Genomic DNA, 23,671 nt, shown 5'->3' on the forward strand with positions numbered 1-23,671 from the left:
TTGATGAGGGAAATGGCAAGGAGACGGGTCTACATTCACGAAGTCTTCAGATCACCTGCAGTTTATTCACATGTTGTATTTCAGATAATTTGCTGTGGACACTTTGAAGTTTAGGGCTCATGGTCTTGGTTTCTGCTCTGATCTTGCGTTGTCAGCTGTGGAACTTCATGTAGCACGGATGTGTTCATGTCCAATTCAGCTTAGTTTACCACAAGTAGGATCAGTCAAGGTGTAGAAACATCTCAGAGATTGATCCAGAGAACGGAGGAGTCTGAACATAAAGTATCATAGTAAAGTTGTCTGTAATACTTATGTCATTGATATTTCAGTTTTTCCTTTTTAATACATTGTAAAAATTCCAGGGAATGTCATTGACAGAGACAAGAACCATTCACTGAATGGACAGTGCTTGTTTATTAACAGCAGCCAGCATAAATACCAGTTGTACATGAGGTCCATGATAAAAACAGCTGGATTGAGACAGATTACAGTTTACTTCTCTTCACTTAGTCCCCTTAACAACAACCAAACCTCTGGCTTTAGTCAATGCATGCTTAAACTACCCAATCAGAGGTGAGGAGGACTATAGCCTGAAGCAAATAAGAGGGAACACTAGAGGTGGGATTCAGAAGGTCAGTGTAACTGTTTTTAAAAGTGAAAATGGTAAATATTCAAACCTGTACATATGTTGAATAATAATTGTGTAAACTTAAGTGTGTAATATTTTAAACTGTATAAACACCTACATTATAGTTTTTAGTATAATAAATTATAATAATAATGTAGTAATCTTAACCCTAACCCTAACTCTCATAATAATAAAATACAGTAAATTTACACTAAACCATCATTTGTTGCAGGTACTTTTTGGTTTATTTAGGTTCTAGTTCTTTCTCATAAAATCTTTCATGTTCAGATTCTTAAATGTTCGTTCCAGGTTGTTTGATGACTAGAGAAATGGTTTACTGCAGATGTAAAAATCAGGTTTCAGGAATCAGTGTGTGCTGCTGTTGACTAACAAATGGGGAACTGACAGATCTCACACTGTAAAACTGCACTCACAACACAAATCAATGAGGTTGAGAGTGTCCTCTCGGGGGTCTGTCCTTCTGTACATCTTTTGTCTGAATGAGTCTTTAATCTTTTTCCAGTCTCTCTCTCTGACACCAGCTCGTTCCTCTGACTCTGTTTGTCTGGCAGTGAAGTGAAGCGCTCATGTTGTTTTCTATTAAAACATCAGATGTAAGAAATCACTGTTCTTCTGAAATGAATACTTTACTGTGCTTCACTGAATTCCAGCAGGAATCTGTGATGGAGATTACTTTTATGTTTACATGATTATAAATATAGATGGTTACTTGATAACTCAATATTTAAAGTATTCTTTTAATTTTACTTATTTTTATTTAACTGTTTATGTACGAGGAAGCTTATTTTTTATTTTGAATTAGATTCAATCTTGCTGTAGAAGAGTCCTGATCATGATGAAAGAGTCAGTTTCACTGAGAACTCTGAGATAAAGTGTCTCAAACTGATAATTGACATAGAATCTGGTTTATTGACTCTTCTACAGCTGATTCTTGTGTTGTGACTCAAAGCCTGCAGGGCTGCTCTTGGACTAATTGCAGAGAGAAGGCAAGAGGTGTGATCGTGTGCTGAGCAAGCTACCCAGGAGTCTTTGGTGGTTTCAAGGTTAAGTCATCTGTCGATGCTGTCCTGATGATGATCGAAGGTCCATCAGGAGGAAGCTGAAAGCTAACTGGAGCCACCAGTAGCTAATTTGATGGACCCGGCGGCGGGAAAGGGAGTGGGGGGGGGGGGGGGGGTAGAAGTAGACTCAACGAGAGGAAACTGACTCTGATCAATTAGTGTGCATGGATTGAGACATTGAGTGATGGTTGATCAGATATGATAGGTATGATTGATGCATGATGACGACAGTCATGATAATGATTGATGATGACGCACAGTGATGATGATGAGTGTGATAATGATGACAATGATGTTACGGACATGTGATGGATGATGATGACGAAAGTGATGATGAGATGATGACGATGACAGTGATTGATGGATTGATGTGACGGATGACGCGATGACGATGACGATGACGATGACAGACACGACGACGACGGCGCGCGATGATGATGATGATTGATTATGGTGGTGGTGAGTGATGATGATGATGATGTGGTGAATGATGGATGATGACAATGATGATGAATTGATGGTGATGATTTCATGGTTGGTGTTGATGGATGATGATGCTTGATGATGGATGAAGATGCGATGATGATGATGATGGTGATGATGATGATTGATGATGGGGTGGTGATGATCGGTGTAATGATGTTGATGATGATGATGATGAGATGATTGGTGGTGTGTTTTATTGATGATTGGTGATGATGATAATTGATGATGTGATGTCGGAGGTGATGATGCGGTAATGATGTTGATGGGTGGTGGTTTTATGTGATGGTGCGTGATGATGATATGACTGATGATGATGATTGATGATTGATGGATGACAATGATAATGATGAATGGGTGATGATGATGACTGATAATGTCGGATGATGGTGTGGTGTGATGAATGATGTGAGATACAGTGGTGTGATGATGCATGGTTTGAGTGGATGATGTGATGATGTTCATGGTAGGTAGCTGTGATGATGATGATGATGATGATGATTGCTGATGATTCGATTGACGATGAATGATGATGCTGATAATGATGATGATTGATGGATGATGATGAATGATCACGATGATGATGATTGATGATGATGATGATGGGTTGGTTGATGATGATGACAGTGATGATGATGATGATGGTGATATGATAGTGTGGTGATTGATGAATGATGATGACAATGATGATGATGAGATTAGATGATGCGTGGATGATTGATGATAATGATTGATTGATGATATGATGATGATGATGTATGATGATGATTATGTGGTGGTTGGGTATGGTAATGATGTATGATGGTGGTGGTGATTGTCGATGATGATGATGATGATGATGGCTGGTGGTGATATAATGATGAGGTGATGATGATGATGATGGGTGTGAGTCGATGATTGATGTGGACAATGATTGATGAGTTGGTTGATTGATGTTCATTGGGTGGTGGTCTGATGTGACGATGATGATGCTGATGATGATGACGATGATGATGATGAATATATATGATGTGATGATGAGATTGATGATGAAGATGATTGATGATGATGATTGATGATAATGATGATGATTGTAATGATGATGATGGGATGATTATGATGATGGTGGTGATGATGATGATGATGATGGAGTGTGATGAGAGTGATTGATGTGATGATTGTAGTGAATGGTGAGTTGATGTGCACTATGGGATGCATGCATGATGCGAATGCTGCTGCTGCTGCTGATGTGTGGTGTGGTGGTGGAATGATGATGGATGATGGCTGACATGACACATGATTGACATATGAATGATGGATGATGATCGATGATGAGGAATGATTGATGATAGTGATATTGAAAAGCAGTAACTCTGTATTCTGTGCATAACACCTGCCTCAGAGGATGTTCCAGGGACTTTTTATGTGTCAGGACTGGGCTTCACTGTCAATCAAATATATAATCGACTGACCATAACAGGAATCTAAGCCGCTAAACACGTGCGCTGTTTAATAGGCAATACTCAGTGCAAACGGCACTTGACTTTTACTATTGGTATGGCACTGCTTGATGGTTGTATAAACACTTCCATGAACTATTAAGGAGTACTTAGTCAAAACCCTTTTCTGAAAATTATGTCAGGGCAGCACCTTTTCTGCCTGTTAAAATCAGCAACAAGTGACTTAAGACCTACATGACTTGCACCACACACTGTTAGACCACTGGACTCTTGGACTATTAAAATAGAGCACTTAGTGATACAAAACTCTAACGACTTTTAGACGGAACCTGAGCTACATTACCCTTAGAAGAAGAGTCACTAGATTCTCCCTCCTCTCCCTAGACAGTGTCAGAGATGTGGAGCAGCACGCTTGTTACCAGGAGAGCAGGGACGCGCTCTGTCTCAGCAACTAAATAAGAAGATAGTCTCTTCCTATACTCTCACTTTGGTGATACTTTATGTCACCTAAAATACAGGAAGATATCACAGCTCAGTCTTTGTCTTGTTAACGATGTGTCCGTGAGTTGTCAGCATGATGTCATGGGTTTGTAAAATTAGGATTTTACACAGCCAAGAGAAGCAGCTTCAAGTGATGCTGGCTTATTCATGTCTTAATATGAAACATGTTTCCAATCTAACATATTTCAAACTGGTTCTGTTGTGACAACAGAAATAGAAAAAACAAGGTAAAGAGACTGCAATGAAACCAGCTGAGACTAGACTTACAAACCAGCTGGGACTGTAGACTGAAACCAGCTGAGCTAGACTGAAAACAAAACTGACTCTAGACTGAAAATCAGCTGATACTAGCACTGAAACCAGCTGATACTAGGCTGAAACCCAGCTGATACTAGCGCTGAAAACCAGCTGACACTAGGACTGAAACACTGATACAAGGATACTTGGCATTATGACCAATTGGGTCCAGTCTGTTACAGCACGTTCCACAAAAGTTTTAAATTGTGTCCCTTCAGTTTCACACATCTGACCACACAATGGTTCAGATATGTACAAGTTTTGGACCTGGTCCTGTTTGAAAGTGCAGATTTTGAGACATTTTAAAAAATGTTGGACATTTTTGGAAAATTATGTTTTATGAAACAATTGGAGACATTTTCAAAACATGAAGGAAGGACAGCATCTTTGAGGAAGGGTTGACACTTTATTGTAAACAAAGAGGTTTTTGGCGAAGTTGGGACATTTGTTATGTTGAGGATGTGTTTGAAAGGCGGAGACAGCCTTGACAACAAAATATCAATCATTAACTAACACAAAGTTTTCCCAACAGAGAAGATAGTCATTAATTAAACACTGCAGCTACATCAGCTTTAGCTCGGGACCTACTGGCCAATTCAGAAACCAAGATTTTGGTCCTCTGGTTTTTAGCCGCTTGTTTGGGATATAAATATCATTTATTACACCTAAAAACAACAATTAAAGTGTTTACTGCACCTATACAGCTCTGACAGATGTGAAGGAATTAAGCTTCTCTGATGAGGACCAACATACAGGAAACACATTCAGAGATTGTTGCAGCACCTGGACAGATGAAACCTCTGTAAAGTAAGGTCTAGACACAGACCAAGTTTCACTGAACATGTTTCTGGTCTGTCTGTCTTGTTATTTCAGAGTGTTTAAGCAAGACCAGTCCCAATGTGGGAAGGTGAGTACAAACTCCTGATTCTTTCTGTTCAACCTGCTCTAAACCTGAAGACATGCATCCCCTCTTAACCCTGACAAACATGAGGATTAGTCAGAACAGTACATTGAACATCCAGTAAAAAGTTATAACACACACTGGAAAATGACAGAAATTGAAACACACAACAAATTTATCCGACAACCCCCAAAAAAAGTATAAGCAACTTTGTATGACACAAATGTGGGGGGCGGGGAGGGGGCCGGGCGGGGGGCGCAAAGGGGGGGGAGCGGGCGCGGGCTACCTGAAAGAGTTTGTGGCTCATCCTGAAAAAAGTGTCTGGACTATTCTGAATTCGGCTGTTCTGATGTTTCAAACAGCTGACTCTGATTAGCTGTGCTGCTGCAACTGAACAGTCATGCTTCCTCCCTCAGCCTCACGTGCTATCTGGGAAGAGAGACTTTGTGGACTCACGTGACCTTGGTGAGCCTTGTCGGTGAGAATTTTACTGAGTTTAATTTGTTGTGTCCAGTGACAGTTTGAGATGTCCCTCTGCGATGTGGCTGGGTCCTGATGATACGCAGCTGATTTTCACTCTTGAGGCTTGTTAGAAATGCACAGGTCATGAATGATCAGAGTAACAAAGAAGTGTCCATCTGGGCTGTTTGTTGATTTTCCTTGACTTCTTTTCCTGCAGATAGATGGCGTCGTCCTGATTGACCCCAGAAGTAACCCTGAAGGAGAGCGACAAGGGTCCGGAACTGAACCTCAGCTCTCCTTCTCTGGTCTATTATGAAAAAAACAGTATGTTAAATATTCTCACAGATGTTCTGAGTAAGGCCACACAACCAAAAACTTTAATTTATACAATATTTCCAAATCAATTATTAAATTCACTATCCCCAATAAGAATCAGGGAGTCCAGCAGGTACTTCCACTAATCAAAATGTAGGTTGTTTTGACCCTCGGCCTCATCCAGTCCACAATATAGAAGTGTCCTGGGCAAGATACTGAACGCCCATAACTGCCAACCCTGCTATACATGATTTGTGGTTTTCATGATTGATAGAAAGCACTGCAACTTGAATATATATGACGTAGGAATGGTGTCGTGCCAATGTTCTTGTTATGTAAGAATGCTTCCCTAGAGTCAGGCTCGATAAAGACTAGAAAAGTGCCTGTATAAGTTGCAGTCCATTACTTCATTTTCTGGGCTCACTAAACGGCAAGTATTTCCCAGCATGGAATCTGTGTTACTTTGTGGGGAGGAAAAGGACATCCTCTCTGAAAACCAGCTGAAGCTGGAAATTGCTCTAATTTCTATGCCTTTAGATCTAATTGACAGCTTTTTAAACACCATTCCCCACAATTAACAAACCGGCACCTCCCAAAACTCAAATAGAAAGTCTGTAAATTATTTTTAATTTCAGAAATTATTTTTTAATTATGGATTATCATATTTTCATCTCTTTTAGTTTAACTCTTCAATTTAGTTTCTATTCAGTCTTAGGTCTAAATTCATGTATCAGAAGGACTCCTTCCAACACAGACAAAAATTCTGCGTGCTTTCATATATTTTTTGATAGTTAGTAAGTACTTGTGATATGAACAAACACCTCTCAGGTTATGAAAAAATGAAAAAAGACACTGACCTCAGTAGCAAGGTAGATACAGCCCCAGGACTCCTCTTTAACCGTGGGTCTTCAGGCTTTACCTATCGGGCTCCTCAAGTTCAATACTACATGCTTATTAATTTAATATGTTCTTGTTGGGTGGACTGGAGAACCTATACCTCTTAATTATCTCTTAAATACGACTCTATTTTTTTTTTTTTTTTTTTTTTTTCTTTTCTTTTTTTTTTTTTTTTCTCTTTTATAGGTGATATAATTTTTTAACACATATTTTTTGCTTTCTTTGTTTTCTCCGTTAATAATTATCACAAGAACTCAACAACTGTCTCAGGACATCCAAATCCTGGATGACTGAGAACTCTGCAGTCTGAACAAGCAGAGGCTCTCAGCAGTTGATATTTGGCCTCCTCTGGTCAATTCAGCTTCAGTAAGCTGTGGAGTCCTCAGGGAAGCTCCTGCGAGCCTCTGCTCTTTATGTTAAACCTCAGTAAAAAGATTTAAAGGAACACTTTTATCATTCACTAGATAAGGACATGTTGAGGGGAGGATTAACACAAGACTGGAGGAGGAAACGTTGAGCCTTGCATCATTGGTCTAAGAGGAAATGACTGTTTTTTCATCAGTGTTTGTGCACTCTGACCTGGTGCGTCCGGTATATGGTGGCGCTCAGACGGATTGGACGTCCTCGGTGTTGATGTTTTCGAAGGATCCTGTTTTGTGAGCTAATGGTCCAGGCGTTCCTCCTACGCCTAGGGAGAAGAAAGAAGTCTAGACTCGTCTGTCAGGGACGCCTTGATTAAAAAGCTGGAGAACATGCGCCTACCCATCTTTACATCCGATTGGGTACTTAGTCTGCAGAACGGTTCCTTCAGATCGCTCTGTCAGCAAGGCACCATCATCTGCTGAATATCGTTGCAAATTGTTTTTGCAACTGTTGATTACAAAACCTTGACAGAGAGAATCTGAAGAAGTCTGCAGGACTAAAGTACCTCGAAGATGAATGGGTAGGCATGTATCTCCAAGCTTTATTATTCAGGTCGTTTCCGTGAAGACGAGTCAGACTCTTCTTTCTCCTCAGGCAGTGGACGGAAACGCAGCTGGACATTTAGCCACCAAGCAGGTCCTTCTGGAAACGTCAACAACCGCACGGGGTCCAAATCCTCCCACAGATCACCGGAACGCACTCCAGGTCAAGATGCAAACACGTGAAGAAAAACAATCTTCCGTCCCTTCTTATAGAGACGCAATCTATGCAAGCTAGTTTTCCGCCTGCTCTCACAGTCTGTGGCTCTCTAACCTCCCCTCAACATGTCCTTTAGTCTAGTGAAGATAAAGTGTTCCTATTCAAATCTTGTAATGAGGTTTTAACATAAAGAGCAAGGGCTCCAGGACGCTTTCCTGAGAACTCACAGCCTTACTGAAGAGCGAATGACAGAGGAGGCCAAATATCACTGCATGAGCTCTGCTTGTTCAGCTTTGACGTCAGAGTTCTCAGTTCAATCCAGGATTTGATGTCCTGAAGACCAGTTTTGAGTTGTGCTGTGAGATAATTATAGTATGAGGTCACGATAGTGCTTGGTATGCATCAGCACTAGAAAGTGAAGAAGAGAGTTAGTATTTTTTTGGTCAGAGTCACCAACAAGAAGCATATAAATTAATGAGACATGTAAATAATTGAGAACTTGAGGACCCGGATAGTAAGCTGAAAGAGCCACGGTTAAAAGGTAGTCTGGGCTGTATGTCTAGCCATGCTATGAGGTCATGTCTTTTTGTCTTTTTTTCAATAAACCTGAGAGGTGTTGTCATAACAAACCAAGACTTACTTACATACAAAAAATATATGAAAGCACGCAGAATTTTGTCTAGTGTTGGAGGAGGAGTCCCTTGTGATACAGAATTTAGAACCATAAATCTGAAAGAGGAAACTATAATTGAGGAGTTAACTAAGAGAGATGAAAATATGAAATATCCAAATAAAATTGAAAAATTAATTTCTGAAAAATAATTTACCAGAGCTTTCTATTGTTGGACGTTGGGATGGGGCTTGTAAGTCGAGGGGGAGGAATGCGTGTAAAGTGCACTATAGCATTAAAGAGGCACAGAAATATCTATACGCAGCAATTTCCCGGCTTCCAGTGTTCAGTGAAGGATGTCGCTATCTCTCTCACAGTAGAGACACACATCAGCACGTCTTTATAGGGAATCTTCCTATCCGAAAACGATTGCGTAGTGACGCATTATACAGCACTGTTGCTAGTCTTCATCGACGCAGACTCAGGAGCATACATAAAGCGGAACATTCACATATTCCAGTCTCATATATGACATGATTGCGAGTGTCTATACAGACATTAATTCTATCACACGACCCGAACTCAGCAGGCATCAAATTCTGATACAGTGGGCAGTTTATGGGTTCATGGAGGAGTATCCTGTGCCATAGGACACTTCTATATGGTGGACTGGGAGGAGCCGGGGGTCAAAAGAACACACAACCATTTTCGTTCGAGTGAAGACCTGTACTCGCTGACATGCCATGATGACATTTGATAGGGAAAATATTGAATGGAATAAAGTTAGTGTGTTGTTTGATCTTATTACAGGAACAGTCTTTGAGAAAGTGTTAACCCATCTGTGAGTGTTTATATGAACAAGAGGAGGTTCAGTTTCACCCACCTTTCTTCCTTCAGAGCTTACTCTGGGTCTAATCAGGACGAGGCGAGACGGCCAGTCTTGCAGGAAACCAGCTCAGAAATCAACAAGACAGCCAAGAGGAGCAATCTCTTTAGAGTTACCTAGATCTTCATTTCATTGCTTCATTTCAAAAGGACTCAAAGTGAAATCGCTGCTATCAGAGACCTAAAAAGTGGTCACGAAATCGCAAGAGGACACTTACACTACTCACGGTGCACAAGCGAAAAACTAAAGCTCCAGTAAAAGTCTGTGCACCGACAGGCTCCACCAGGTCCACGTGGTCCACAAAGTCTCTCTCCCCAGATAGACAGTGAGCTGAGGGAGGAGAACATGACTGTCAGTGCAGCACACATGAGTATCAGAGTTCAGCTGGATGAACATCAAACAGCCAATCAGAATCAGTCCAGACCACTTTTTTCAGGATGACCACAAACTCTTTCAGGTACCTTTGGCACATTGTGTCATACCAAAAGTGCTTTTATACTTTTTTTGGGGTGTCGATAAATTGTTGTTGTTTGTCACATATTCTGTCATTTCAGTGTGTGTATACTTTTTACTGGGTGTTCATAGTACTCGTTCTGACTATCCTCATGTTGTCAGGGTTAAAGAGGGGATCATGTCCCTTCAGGTTTAGACAGGTGAAACAGAAGAACAGGGACTCACCTTCCCAGTGGGACTGGCTTTCTTAAACACTCTGAAAATAACAACAGACAGACAGACAGAAACAATGTCAGTGAAACTTGGTCTGTCAACCTTTAACCTTTTACAAGGTTTCATCTTCCAGGTGCTGCAACATCTCCTGATGTGTTTACCTGTAGTTGTCTCATCAGAGAATGCTTTATTCCTTCACATCTGTCAGAGCTGTATAGGTGCAGTAAAACTTTATTGTTGTTTTTTATTAGGGTTATAAATGATATTATATCCCACAAAGGGCTAAAAACCAAGGGGACCAAAATCTTGGTTCTGATTGGCCAGTAGGTCCCCGAGCTAAAGCTGATGTAGCTGCAGTGTTTAATTAATGACTATCTTCTCTGGTTGGGAAACTTTGGTGTTAGTAATGATGATTATTTTGTTGTCAAGCTGTCCTCCCCTTCAAACACATCCTCACAATACAAAATGTCTCTCACTTCGCCAAACCTCTTTGGTTTTAACAATAAGTGGCAACACCTTCCTCCAAAGATGCTGTCACTTCCTTCATGTTTGAAAAATGTCTCCATTGTTCTAAAAACATAATTTTCCAAAAAATGATTCCAACATTTTTTTTAAATGTCTCAAAAATCTGCACTTTCAAACAGGACCAGGTCAAAACCTTGTACATATCTGACCATTGTGTGGTCAATGTGTGAAACTGAGGACACAATTTAAAACTGTTGTGGAACTGCTGTAAAACAACTGACACCATTGTCATCATCCAAGTATCCTTGTTCAGTTGGTTTCAGTCTAGTGTTCAGCTGGTTTCAGGCTAGTATCAGCTGGTTTCAGCCTAGTATCAAGCTGGTTTCAGTCTAGTATCAGCTTGATTTTCAGTCTAGAGTCAGTTTGTTTCAGTCTAGCGCAGCTGGTTCAGTCTACAGTCAGCTGGTTTTAGTCTAGTCTCAGCTGGTTCATTGCAGTCTCATTTACTGTTTTTCTATTTCTGTTGTCACAACAGAACCAGTTTGAAATTGTTAATGAAACATGGTTCATTAAAGACATGATAAACCAGCAGTCACTTGAAGCTGCTTCTCTGCTGCTGCTAAAATCCTAATTTTACAACCATGAACATCATCTTGACAACATCAGCGGACACAATCAGTTACAGACAAAGACTGAGCTGTTGATATCTTCTGTATTTACGGTGACATGATAATTCACAAAGAGAGTTAGGAGAGACTATTCTTTCTTTATTAGTTGCTGACACAGAGCAGTCCCCTCTGCCTGGGTAAAAAAGCTGCTGCTCCACCTCTCTGACACTCTAGGGAGGAGAGGAGAGAACTAGTGACTCTCTTCTAAGGTAAGTAGCTCAGGTCCGTCTGTAAAAGTCGTTAGATTTGTCACTAAGTGCTTATTTTAATAGTCCAGAGTCCACGGTCTAAAGTGTGTGGTGCAAGTGCATTTAGGTCTAAGTCACTTTTGCTATTTTAACAGCAAAAAGTTGCTGCTCCTGACAATATTTCACAAAGGGTTTGACTAAGTACTCTTTAATTATTCATGGGAGTGTTTATAAACCAATCAGGAGTGCCATCACCAATTCCCTTTAAAAGTCAAGTGCTTGCCACCTTGGAGTATTGCTATTATAACAAGCGCAGCGTTTTACGCTTAGATTGCTGTTTGGTCAGTCGATTATATATTGTGATTGACCAGTGAGCCCATCCTGACACAAAAAGTCCCTACGAGTCTACTGATCACAAATACAGGAGTCTTGCTTTCAATCATCCACTTATCATCATTATCCTCATCATCATCATCATCATCATCATTGTCATCATTGTCATCACGCATCATCATCATCATTCACCACCACCACCACCACTCATAAAGCAGCAGCAGCAGCATCATCATCATCATCATCATCCCATCACCATCACCATCATCATCATCATCATCATCATCATCATCATCATCACCACCATCATTATCATCATTCATCACCATCCATTCATCATCACCATCATCATCATTATCATCATTCATCATCATCATCATCATCATCATCACCATCATCATCATCACCATCATATCATTATCATTCATCAATCATCGTCATCATCATCAGCATCATCATCATCATCACCAACACCATGAACATCATCATCCATCATCATCATCATTGTCATCATATCATCATTCACCACCATCATCATCATCATCACATCATCATTATCATCACCACCACCATCATCATCATCATCATCATCACATCACCACCACCATCATCATCATTACCATTACCACCACCACCAACATCATCATCATCATCATCATCATCATCATCATCATAATCATTATCATCATCATCACCATCATTCATCTTCATCATCATCATTGTCATCATCATACACATCACCACCACTATCATCACATCATCATCATCATCACTGTCATCATCATCACCACCACCATCAATCATTCATCATCATCATCATCATCATCATCATCATCATCATCATCATTCATCATTATCATCATCGATCATCGTCATCATCATCAGCATCATCATCATCATCATCATCATCATCACCACCACCATGAACATCATCACCATCATCATCACCACCATTCATCATCATCATCATCACCACCACCACCATCATCACACCACCATGAACATTATCTCATCATCATCACCATTATCATTATCATTGTCATCATCATCATCATCATCATCATCATCATCATCATCACCACCATCATCATCAAAACCACCACCATCAACATCATTACCACCATCATCACCACCACCATCATCATCATCATTATCATCATTCACCATCATCATCATCACCACCACCATCATCATCATCATCATCATCAACAATCATTACCACCTCATCACCACCACCATCATCATCATCATCATCACCCATCATCATCATCATCGCATTCTTTCATCATCATCCAGCATCATCATCATCAACAGCCACCATGAACATCATCACCATCCATCATCACTCATTGTCATCATCATCATCACCACCATCATCCATCATCATCACCACCACCACCATCATCATCATCATCATCATCGCGCCGTCGTCGTCGTCGTCGTCATCATCATCGTCATCGTCATCGTCATCTTTCATCATCATCATCATCACTGTCATCGTCATCATCATCATCATCACTTTCGTCATCATCATCATCATCACTGTCGTCATCAATGTCATCATTATCACCATCATCATCATCACTGTCGTCATCATCATCATTATCACTGTCGTCATCATCATCATCATCACCATCATCATCACCATCATCAACCTCACCATACCTATAATCAGCAGTAGTTTCCTCTCGTTGAAGTCTCTTTCTACCCCCCCCCCCCCCCCTCCCCCCCCCCCCCCCCCCCCCCCCCCCCCCCCCCACCCCCCCCCTCCCCACCCCCCCACCCCCCCGCTCCCGCGTCATAAATTAGCTGCTGTGGCTCCATTAGCTTTCAGCTTCCTCCTGAATGGACCTTCATCATCAATCAGCAGCATCAGGACACCGCTTTACCGGAAACCACCAAGACTCCTGGGAGCTTGCTCAGCACACGATCACCTGCTTGCCTTCGTCTCTGCAATTAGTCCAAGAGCAGCCCTGCAGGCTTGAGTCAACAAACACAAGAAAACAGCTGTAGAAGAGTCAATAAACCAGATTTCATGTCCATTCAGTCAGTTTGAGACATTTATCTCAGAGTCTCAGTGAACTGACTCTTTCATCATGATCAGACTCTTTCTACAGCAGATTGAATCTAATTCAAATAAAAATAAGCTCCTCAGTAAATAAAAGTTAAATAAAATAAACGTAAAATTAAAAGAATACTTTAAAATATTGAGTTATCAAGTACCATTAGTATTTATATATGTAACATAAAAGTAATCTCCATCACAGATTCCTGCTGAATTCAGTGAAGCACAGTAAAGTCATTCATTCAGAGAACAGTGATTTCTTACATCTGACTGTTTTATAGAAACAACATGAGCGGCTTCACTTCACTGCCAGACACAGAGTCAGAGGACGAGCTGGTGTCAGAGAGAGAGACTGGAAACAAGATTAAAGACTCATTCAGACAAAAGATGTTACAGAGGACAGACCCCGAGAGGACACACTCTCAAACTCATTGATTTGTGTTGTTGAGTGCAGTTACAGTGTGAGATCCTGTCAGGTCATGTTTAGTCACAGCAGCACACACTGATCCTGAAACCCTGATTTTTACTGCAGTAAACATTTCTCTAGTCATCAAACACCTGGAACGAGACATTTAAGAATCTGAACATGAAGATTTTAATGAGAAAAACTAGAACTAAATAAACCAAAAGTACCCAAACAAATGTATGGTTTAGGTGTAAATTCATACTGTATGTTTATTATTATGAGAGTTAGGGTTAGGGTTAGATTACTAGATTATTATTATAATTATTATACTAAAAATATATGTAGTGTTTATACAGTTAAATATTTACACATTTAAGTTTACACAATTATTATTCACATATGTACAAGTTTGAATATTTACATTTTCACTTTTAAAAACAGTTACACTGACCTTCTGAATCCACCTCTAGTGTTCCTCTTATTTGCTTCAGGCTAAGTCCTCCTCACCTCTGATTGGGTAGTTTAGCATCATATGACTTAAAGCCAGAGGTTTGGTTGTTGTTAAGGGGACTAAGTGAGAGAAGTAAAACTGTGAATCTGTCTCAATCCAGCTGTTTTATCAGGACCCTCATGTTACACTGTATTTATCTGCTGGTCTGCTGTTAATAACAAGCACTGTCCATTCAGTGATGTTCTGTCTCTGTCAATGACATTCCCTGGAATTTTTACAAATGTATTAAAAAGGAAAAACTGAAATATCACATTGACATAAGTATTCAGACACTTTACTATGATACTTTAGTTCAGACTCCTCCGTTTCTCTGGATCATCTCTGAGATGTTTCTACACCTTGACTGGAGTCCACTTGTGGTAAACTAAGCTGATTGGACATGAACACATCCGTCTACATGAAGTCTCACAGCTGACAACGCAGATCAGAGCAGAAACCAAGACATGAGCTAAACTTCAAGTGTCACAGCAAATTATCTGAATACAACATGTGAATAAACTGCAGGGATCTGAAGACTTCGTGAATGTAGACCCGTCTCTGCCTCCCTCCATCTCCCTCCCTCTCCCTCCGTCTCCCTCCGCCTCCCTCTCCCTCCGCCTCCCTCTCCCTCCATCTCCCTCCACCTCCCTCCACCCCCCCCTCCCTCAGCTCCTCCCTCCATACCCCACCCCCCCACCCCTCAGCCTCCCTCCGTCTCCCTCTGCCTCCCTCAGTCTCCCTACACCTCCCGGTCTCCCGCAGTCTCCCTACATCTCCCCCAGTCTCCCACAGTCTCCCTCCACTTTCCTACATCTCCCTCTGCTTCCCTCCGTCTCCCTTAGTCTCCCTCCGCACATTCAACATGCTGACCTCAGATGGAAGTCAGCTGTGGGGGTGGAGTCAGAGCTGATGTGAGAGGTGGAGTCACACCCGTCAGGTGTAGTTGGAATCACCTCTGCACAGTCAACATGGACAGAAACAACAGGGTCACTTCCATCACACTATGGACCCGACTCACTATAACTTTTAGGTTAAGAGAACAAGAACAAGAACAAGAAGAGAAGCAGGCACGAAACCAGCAGGGCTGGGATAAGCAAGAAGGAAGGAGGTGTTAGATTCAGATCTGTATATAACTGAAGCCCGAGGTGATTAAACTACTGAACACACACACTCAACACTGAACACACACACTCAACACTGAACACACACACACTCAAAACTGAACACACACACACTCAACACTGAACACACACACACACACACACACACACACCCTATGTGTCTGCCGATGAAAGCATCTGTCAGGTGTCAGTAGTTTCTTGCCTATTTGCTGTTGTCAGATTTAATGAACAGATGTTATGATTGGTAAATTCTTGTGGGTGTGGCTTGTGTGATGTCATCCACAACGACTCAAACATATTAACTGTTAGTTCAGAGGCTGCATCTGAAGACAGATTGTGTTACAGTGGTACAACTTGACTGTCCCATTTTGAAGGCTCCAACAGGTGGATCCTTCATGGTCCAACTTATCCCAAGATTCATTGCACTGTTAATGAAAATAATATGTCAGCAAACAAGACAGACGGAGACCCTGAGGATTGCACTGTTAAATGTAAGTATTGAGTTTCAACTCAGTTCATCAGCTACAGTGCAACTGTTAAAATCAAGAGACTTAAAACCTCAAGTTTTAGTGAAAAAAAGTAATATGTTGTCAAAGTTGCTAGGCGACAGGAGCTGCAGGAAGAGCTGATGACACAAAGTGGAAAATCCTCCGTAGACCAGACTGTCTCATTTCGGTTCAGCCTTTGCGGTCTATGACGACTATGAAGAGCCACACCTCTGAAGCATGCGGCCCCCGAGCTGTTATTTGGTTGCAGGCACATAAGTTTACTGTGTGTGACAGTCCAGTGGGATCTGATAGCATCTCAGAGCAACTTGATATATTTAAATTGCCTTAATTCATAAATGCATAATCCTCATTTACTTTATTTGTAATTTATTCTTTTTCTTCTTTGATAATCTTTTTCTTGATTTTATAACATTATCTTTTGAATAGTTTGTCTCCTGCTTTTGTGCTTTTCATTCTGTCTTTTTTTTGTTGATTTCCTCCTTTTCTTACTTGTGTGTTATAAACAGCACAAATACATTTAAATGTATCACATATGAATTATATTCACATTGATTGCAAACAACAAATCTCCAAACGACTGTAGATCAATTCTGAGATAGATAGATAGATAGATAGATAGATAGATAGATAGATAGATAGATAGATAGATAGATAGATAGATAGATAGATAGATAGATAGATAGATAGATAGATAGATAGATACTTTATTTATCTCCTAGGGGAAATTCATGTGGAGATGTTTGCTTTTCACTGGACAGAAGCAACACCTGTGACAGTGACATAGTTCAAAGGTAAAACATGTGAAAACTAAAAATTTCACACCTAATAAATTGAGCATCATGTGACCATAAGTTTGGTTGTTGTTAAGGGGACTAAGTGAGAGAAGTAAAAGTGCTCCTTCAAAAGTTTTATCAGGACCCTCATGTTACACTGTATTTATCTGCTGGTCTGCTGTTAATAACAAGCACTGTCCATTCAGTGATGTTCTGTCTCTGTCAATGATATACAAACTACAAATTTCACACCTAATAAATTCACGTTTTTCAGTCGTTTTGTGATAAATTCACTAACTGATTCTGAACATAGACCTGAGTCAGACTGTGAACCCTGATCTGACAGCTGATATCTGTGTATTTCTTGGCTCATTGTAAAGAATGTTCCACCAGTAAATAAAAGCCCTGACAGTGTTGCTGCAGGTGAAGTGCTTCTCTGCTCAGCCTCTGTTCACCTGATTGATCAGGACGCTCCAACTGAGGGAACACTGACAGATTGATCAATATCTGATTGTTGTGTCAGCTCGCTGCCACGGGGGACGACTGAAGACTCCCCTGACACTGAGAGCCCAGTGGAGACTCACTCTGACACCTGAATACCTCCCTGCTGGAGGCGGGTCCTGCACAGCTGTTTCTCTCCATTTTGACCAGAATGAAACTTGTGAAATGTTTCATATCCCTGAACTGTGGTCAGAGACAGAGCTGTCACTCATCAATGGATGGGATTTATTGTTCCTGAGTTAAAGTGGGCCTCTGTGGCTTCCTGTGTAGCTCCTAGTCCTCCACCCTCTGTTCTTAGACCCTTGATCCAGATTAAGAAAAACACCTTCAACAGGGGACCAGACCAGGAGTCTACAGCCATGCTAACAGCTCTGTCAGGCACCATGTTTAGCGTGTTAGCATGCTAACACTTGATAATCAGCAATAAACACAGTGTCCAGCTGAGGCTGATGGGAACACATTAACATGAACATCTGAACCAATCGGACTCCCTATGTAGTCCACTATATAGAGAGTTTGCCATTTTGTAGTGCTGTCCAAATGTATAGTGAGACACATTACACCCTATAAAGTGGACTCATCCCACAATGCATTATGAAAAGTAGTGTACAGGACAGATGTCAGGGCAGATGTTACAGATGTTGTCTTCAGACAAAAACAGAATGACCTCTAACCCAAAGCTGCTTCTGAAGTCAGTTGTTCCTATTAATGAAACACTGGTGAATTTTAACCCTTCTTATCATTATCATTGCACCAGAAACAGCTACAAGCTCATGTGACGCAAACTTTGAATTAAAACATGACGCTTTGACAACACACAATGAAACATTGTGTGTATATATATATACATATATATATATACATAATGTTTTATTGTGTGCTTCACATGGTGAATGATATTACACAGTAAACCAACAGTGGACATAAACTGTTGTGACATCCTGTTTTCTTCTTTAAAACAAGAAGTTGCAGCCTGATAAAGGTTCAGACTCCTCAGAGCCCCTGTATAATTCACACCTGTTAGATCAGGATTCAATTCACAATCACACTCATTAATGTTGAGGCCTGGCGCAGCTCAGCTCCACCATAACTCAGTGAGCTGCTGATCCAAACACTGTTGGCAGGTTTATCAGAACAGCAGCGTCTGACAGCAGGACAAATTAAAGTGCATCGATAAGACATAAAAATGCTGCGAGACAATATATAAAATAAACACAAGGTGACAAATATACATTCATTCTGTGGTTCATATTTTAGCAGTGCTTTGTCAGTCTGTCCACCAATGAGGTATCCCCACCTTACAGAGCTGCAATCATGGCTGGAGACTCTTAGACTGGTTTTTCCACATATTTCTGTGGATCTTTTGCTTTTACCAAGTAGCAACAGTAAAGAGACGATATGTAGAAATAAAAAGTCTTAAATCAGCTGGTGGCTGTGGTCATGTATCCTCCCCTCTTATGAAAAGAGGTTTGGTTGGAATCAGAACAGACAACAGTTTAAATGTTTGAGCTGCTGATTCTTTCTGTTTGTGTGTAACTCTCCTCAGCTGACAGAGTGGATCTCTCCAGCAGCAGCAGGGCTGGGTCTGAGCTGCTCTGTATGTCCGACTGATCACACTGAACTCATTAATATTCTCCTGACACAACACACTCAGATCATTCAGCCTGCAAACACAGAAACACACTCAGCACTCAGATACGAGACGATATCAATCACAGAGCAGAAAAATACATGTTCTGTGGTCTGAATCAGGTTCTGTATGGAACCACAACAACTTAAGAACCTCTGCACTGTTAGAAACAGAAGGGTAAGTGAGGTCGAAGTTAACAGAGCTGTTTATATTTGTGTTAGTTTTGCAGTAGTTCATAGGTCTGTCTTTCTCAGAGTAACATCAGATCAAACTGAGAAATCAGAATGTACCAGAGAGTAAACCAGTCAAACTGTGGGGTCTCGTAACGGTTGGTTCTGTTCAAAGGCTTCACATGAAAATTATGACAAAAAAAAAACTAAAGCTAAATAAGCTAAAGAATAATACATTTAAAAAACACACAAACTGGTGAAATGGGCAGGACTGTAGCTACCAAGCCAGCTCACTTAGCTGCTAACATCCTTGTTAGCATCTTCCTGTGTCTAGTTGCCATTAATTCAGTGAGTTAACTGTAGGCTAGTTAGTTTCCATGTAGTCAAACTGTTTCATAAACAACAGCTGAATCAGCTGTGATCAGCTCCTGTCTGCAGTGGATCATGATGTTCAGACAACTATCACTGGATTACTGTGATACTGAAGAGAATTTACAAACAGGAAGATTCTGAATGAAGTTCTGCACCCTCTGTGTCTCTGGAGCTTTATTCTGGAGGGACATCAGATAATGATAGTGAAGTCACACTGAATCAGATCAACATTTGGTTCAGGTCTGTGACTTCAGGTCTGACTCAGTCAGGACTCTAAAACGTAAGACTACATCCATCCTGGAGCTGCCACGTATTCTGATTGTTTGGTTTGTAGATGTATTCTGATTAGTTGTTTTGTAGACATATTATGATTGGTTGGTTTGTACTTGTTTTCTCTTTGGTTGGTTTGTAGACAATCCGATTGGTTGGTTTGTAGATATATTCTGATTGGTTGGTTTGTAGATATATTCTGATTGGTTGGTTTGTAGACATATTCTGATCGGTTGTTTTGTAGTTGTTTTCTCTTTGGTTGGTTGGTAGATACATTCTGATTGGTTGGTTTGTAGATGTATTTTGATTTTTGGTTTGTAGACATATTCTGATTGGTTGGTTTGTACAGGTGTTCTTTTCGGTTGGTATGTGGATGTATTCTGATTGGTTGGTTTGTAGATGTATCATGATTGGTTGGTTTGTAGACATATTCTGATTGGTTGGTTTGTACAGGTGTTCTTTTCGGTTGGTTTGTGGATGTATTCTGATTGGTTGGTTTGTATTTTTTGGTCAGAGTAGCTCACACTGAGAATTGATTGCAAATCACAGACTGGTCTGGTACATGTTGGTGTAGGGGCTGCAAGCGGAAAGAAAGGTAAACTCCCTGTTGTGTATCATTAGCTGGTTTGTGCTACTAATTGCTACTAATAAACAAACATTTAGGAATCAGCTGAGTTTTGTTGACAGTATGTGACATAGTGGTGTGAAGTATTGTGTTTAGATTATTTGGTATAATGAGGTCACATATCAAGTCCAAGACTAATTTCCACTGTGGTCATGTCAGTCTAACATCAAGTCTCATAATAAATATCATCTATCACTGACTCCAAATCAAATCATCAAGAAAAGAAAAAAAAAGAATTACATACAAATTAACTAAGATGATGAATTTACAAATCCAGGAAGAGAAGTTATGTCAAACGTGGTAAAAGGTAAATAGTAATTAGTAAAATAACTTCATTACTTTCTAACTAGTAAGAAGTAATGAGTAATTTATTACATATTTGAAATCCCCTTACCCCTCCCCCTCCCCCAGTGTCCATGTTTCCTGTTTGTCTGTCCTATCAAAATAAAGGCAAAAAGAAAAAGAAAAAAAAAATCACCTTGCAAGAAACCATCAGTGCACTGCTCAGAGACGTCACACTGCTTGAGGTTCTGACAGAATGTTATGTAACATTACAACAACAACAAGACACAGACACAGACACACACACACACCGCTCCTTTGTATCTGTATTTAAAGGTTCTGTGAGAAACCAGCAACAGAATGATGTGAAAGAACCATAAAACCCAAACAGCAGTGCTCTGTATGAAAACACACACACACACACACACACACACACACACACACACACGCACGCACACACACACACACACACACACACACACACACACATACACACACACGCACACACGCATACACACACACATACTAAATCTTACCTAGTTCCTTTATCTCCCATCCTGTCGACGCCAACGAGCCGACAGCAGCCGGACAGAGAGATGATGGAGAAGGAGGAGGAGGATGGAGGGATGCCGTCACCGTGGAAACTGAGAGGAGGGTGTCTCTCTCTCTCTCTCTCTCTCTCTCTCTCTCTCTTTCTCTCTCTCTCTCCCTCTCAGGAAGTCGTCGTCATGCCGTCAGATTCTCCTCAGCGCATGGATAAACCTCCATCTGAGCTCCGATCCACTGAACGACTGACTGAATCCACCATTCTGCTCCTCCTCCTCTTTAACTCTCCCTCCTCCCTCCCTCACTCACTGCCTCTCTCTCTCTCTCTCTCTCTCTCTCTCTCTCTCCGCCCAACACACTCATTAGCAATAAAATGTGTTAAAACATGAAACACCCAGAGGACAGATTTTATTTCTGTCTGTGACATTAACATCAAGCTGACAGCTGGACCCTGACCTCCACCATCCCTCCGTCCATCCGTCTGTTTGTCCTACAGGAAATAAATATAGATTTATATATAAGATTTATAGCACTGAAATTGAAAAGTCGTGAAATAAAATAAAATCATTAGACATTTTCTGTGTCATATTTAAATGCAAACTGTAACACCCTCACTAAAAATGTCTCTGACCATTGTCCACTGGCCTCCTCCTCTGTATGTTCTTTAGAAAAATAATTCCTCTACATGTGTAATGAATTCAACCTTAATCAACGTTAAGGTTTTATGGAAGCAGGGGTGCTGGGGGCGCTGCAGCAGCAGCACTCAAAAATGTATTTGCCAAAAAATAAATAAATAAAATAAAATGAATGAAAATTAAATAAGACTCATTGGAAACACTAATGGCTTTAAAAAATAAGCCATTAATGATCATTTTTGTCATATTAGTCAGATGACCTTACCAACGTATGTAAAGGAAATGTAGACCGAGATGTATCATTGATATTTTTGGAGACTGTCCTGTAAAAAAACAAGCTCATAGGTCGTCTGTGCAGCAGGATATTATGATCCATAGTTAGGTTATGGACATCTAGTGGTCCTAGCAATGATGACTTCATCATTAATGATGATTACAGGAGACACCCCTATGGGTAGTTTCAGAGGGTTGTTCAGGTTGGAGCATTGGTTGTTGTTTTTTTTAGGGAAGGCTCAACAAAACAGAAAAAGATTTGGTGAGTTAGTGGAGGCAGACTCAGCCCCTGTCCCAGCACCTCTGAAATGACCGACACACCCTCCCCAGAGTTTGATGATGGAGAAAACACGGACAGAAGTTGGGCTTCCGTATTTCAAACTAACATCGCAGGTCAACATGCTAATGTCTCAGAGGCACCACAGCAACCAAGCAGCTTCAGTCTTCAGTCGTTCAGTCAATGCAAGCTGGTTCAACAAGTGGTGATGGCTGCATTGTATTGAGGATGGCGATGGTCTGTTTTAGCTCCGTCGAAGCAGTGGAGAAAGGTCTAATTAATAAAGTCAGGTCAGGTTGGACAACAGTTTTATGAAAGGAGGCTTCAAGGAGGGACCAAACATCTGTTTGTCAGGCTGAACATCCCAATTGAACGTCTCCCCAAATACTGTTTTGATGGAGCTAGTAATATGTCAGGAAGGTTCTCCGGCCGCCCAGAAGGTGAGTCTTACAGCTGATTCTATGAACTCTGTTCAGGGTATAACTGTAGTAATCCATGAGTCATCCAAACACAAGGAGCTCGATGTTTGGCTCTAATGACGTAGTTACCATATTTGCCACATGTCCAACAAGATGGTGCATACGAACAACAGCTATCAAACATGTACTGTATGTAATGCTTACAAAGAAATCACTGGAACTCACTGGCAGCTGGAGGATGACAAAAGTGTGCGGGAAAACACCAGAGCAAAGATCGGAGGCCTGTGTAAGCAGGCAACAAGGCTTAAGCCTTCTTTGGTCTCCTGTGTTGTGAAGCATTTTCTGAGCAGTGTGAATCAGTGGC

At 40.8% G+C, this 23,671-nt stretch overlaps 1 protein-coding gene across 2 annotated transcripts in view; it reads right to left on the reverse strand.

Moving 5' to 3' along the window:
- Nucleotides 1-21,914, reverse strand: part of LOC111216914 (beta-arrestin-1) — a 50,279-nt gene extending 28,365 nt beyond the window's left edge. For both annotated transcript variants that reach the window (XM_022738562.1, XM_022738564.1), the window contains exon 1: nucleotides 21,694-21,914. In XM_022738562.1, coding sequence (XP_022594283.1) covers nucleotides 21,694-21,713 — 20 coding nt within the window. In that variant the 5' untranslated portion in view covers nucleotides 21,714-21,914. The remainder of the gene's footprint in view (nucleotides 1-21,693) is intronic.
- Between the last annotated feature and the right edge of the window lie 1,757 nt (nucleotides 21,915-23,671).

The sequence above is a fragment of the Seriola dumerili genome, unplaced genomic scaffold (assembly GCF_002260705.1).
Source record: "Seriola dumerili isolate Sdu_G_001 unplaced genomic scaffold, Sdu_1.0 BDQW01000036.1, whole genome shotgun sequence".
Classification (NCBI taxonomy): domain Eukaryota; kingdom Metazoa; phylum Chordata; class Actinopteri; order Carangiformes; family Carangidae; genus Seriola; species Seriola dumerili.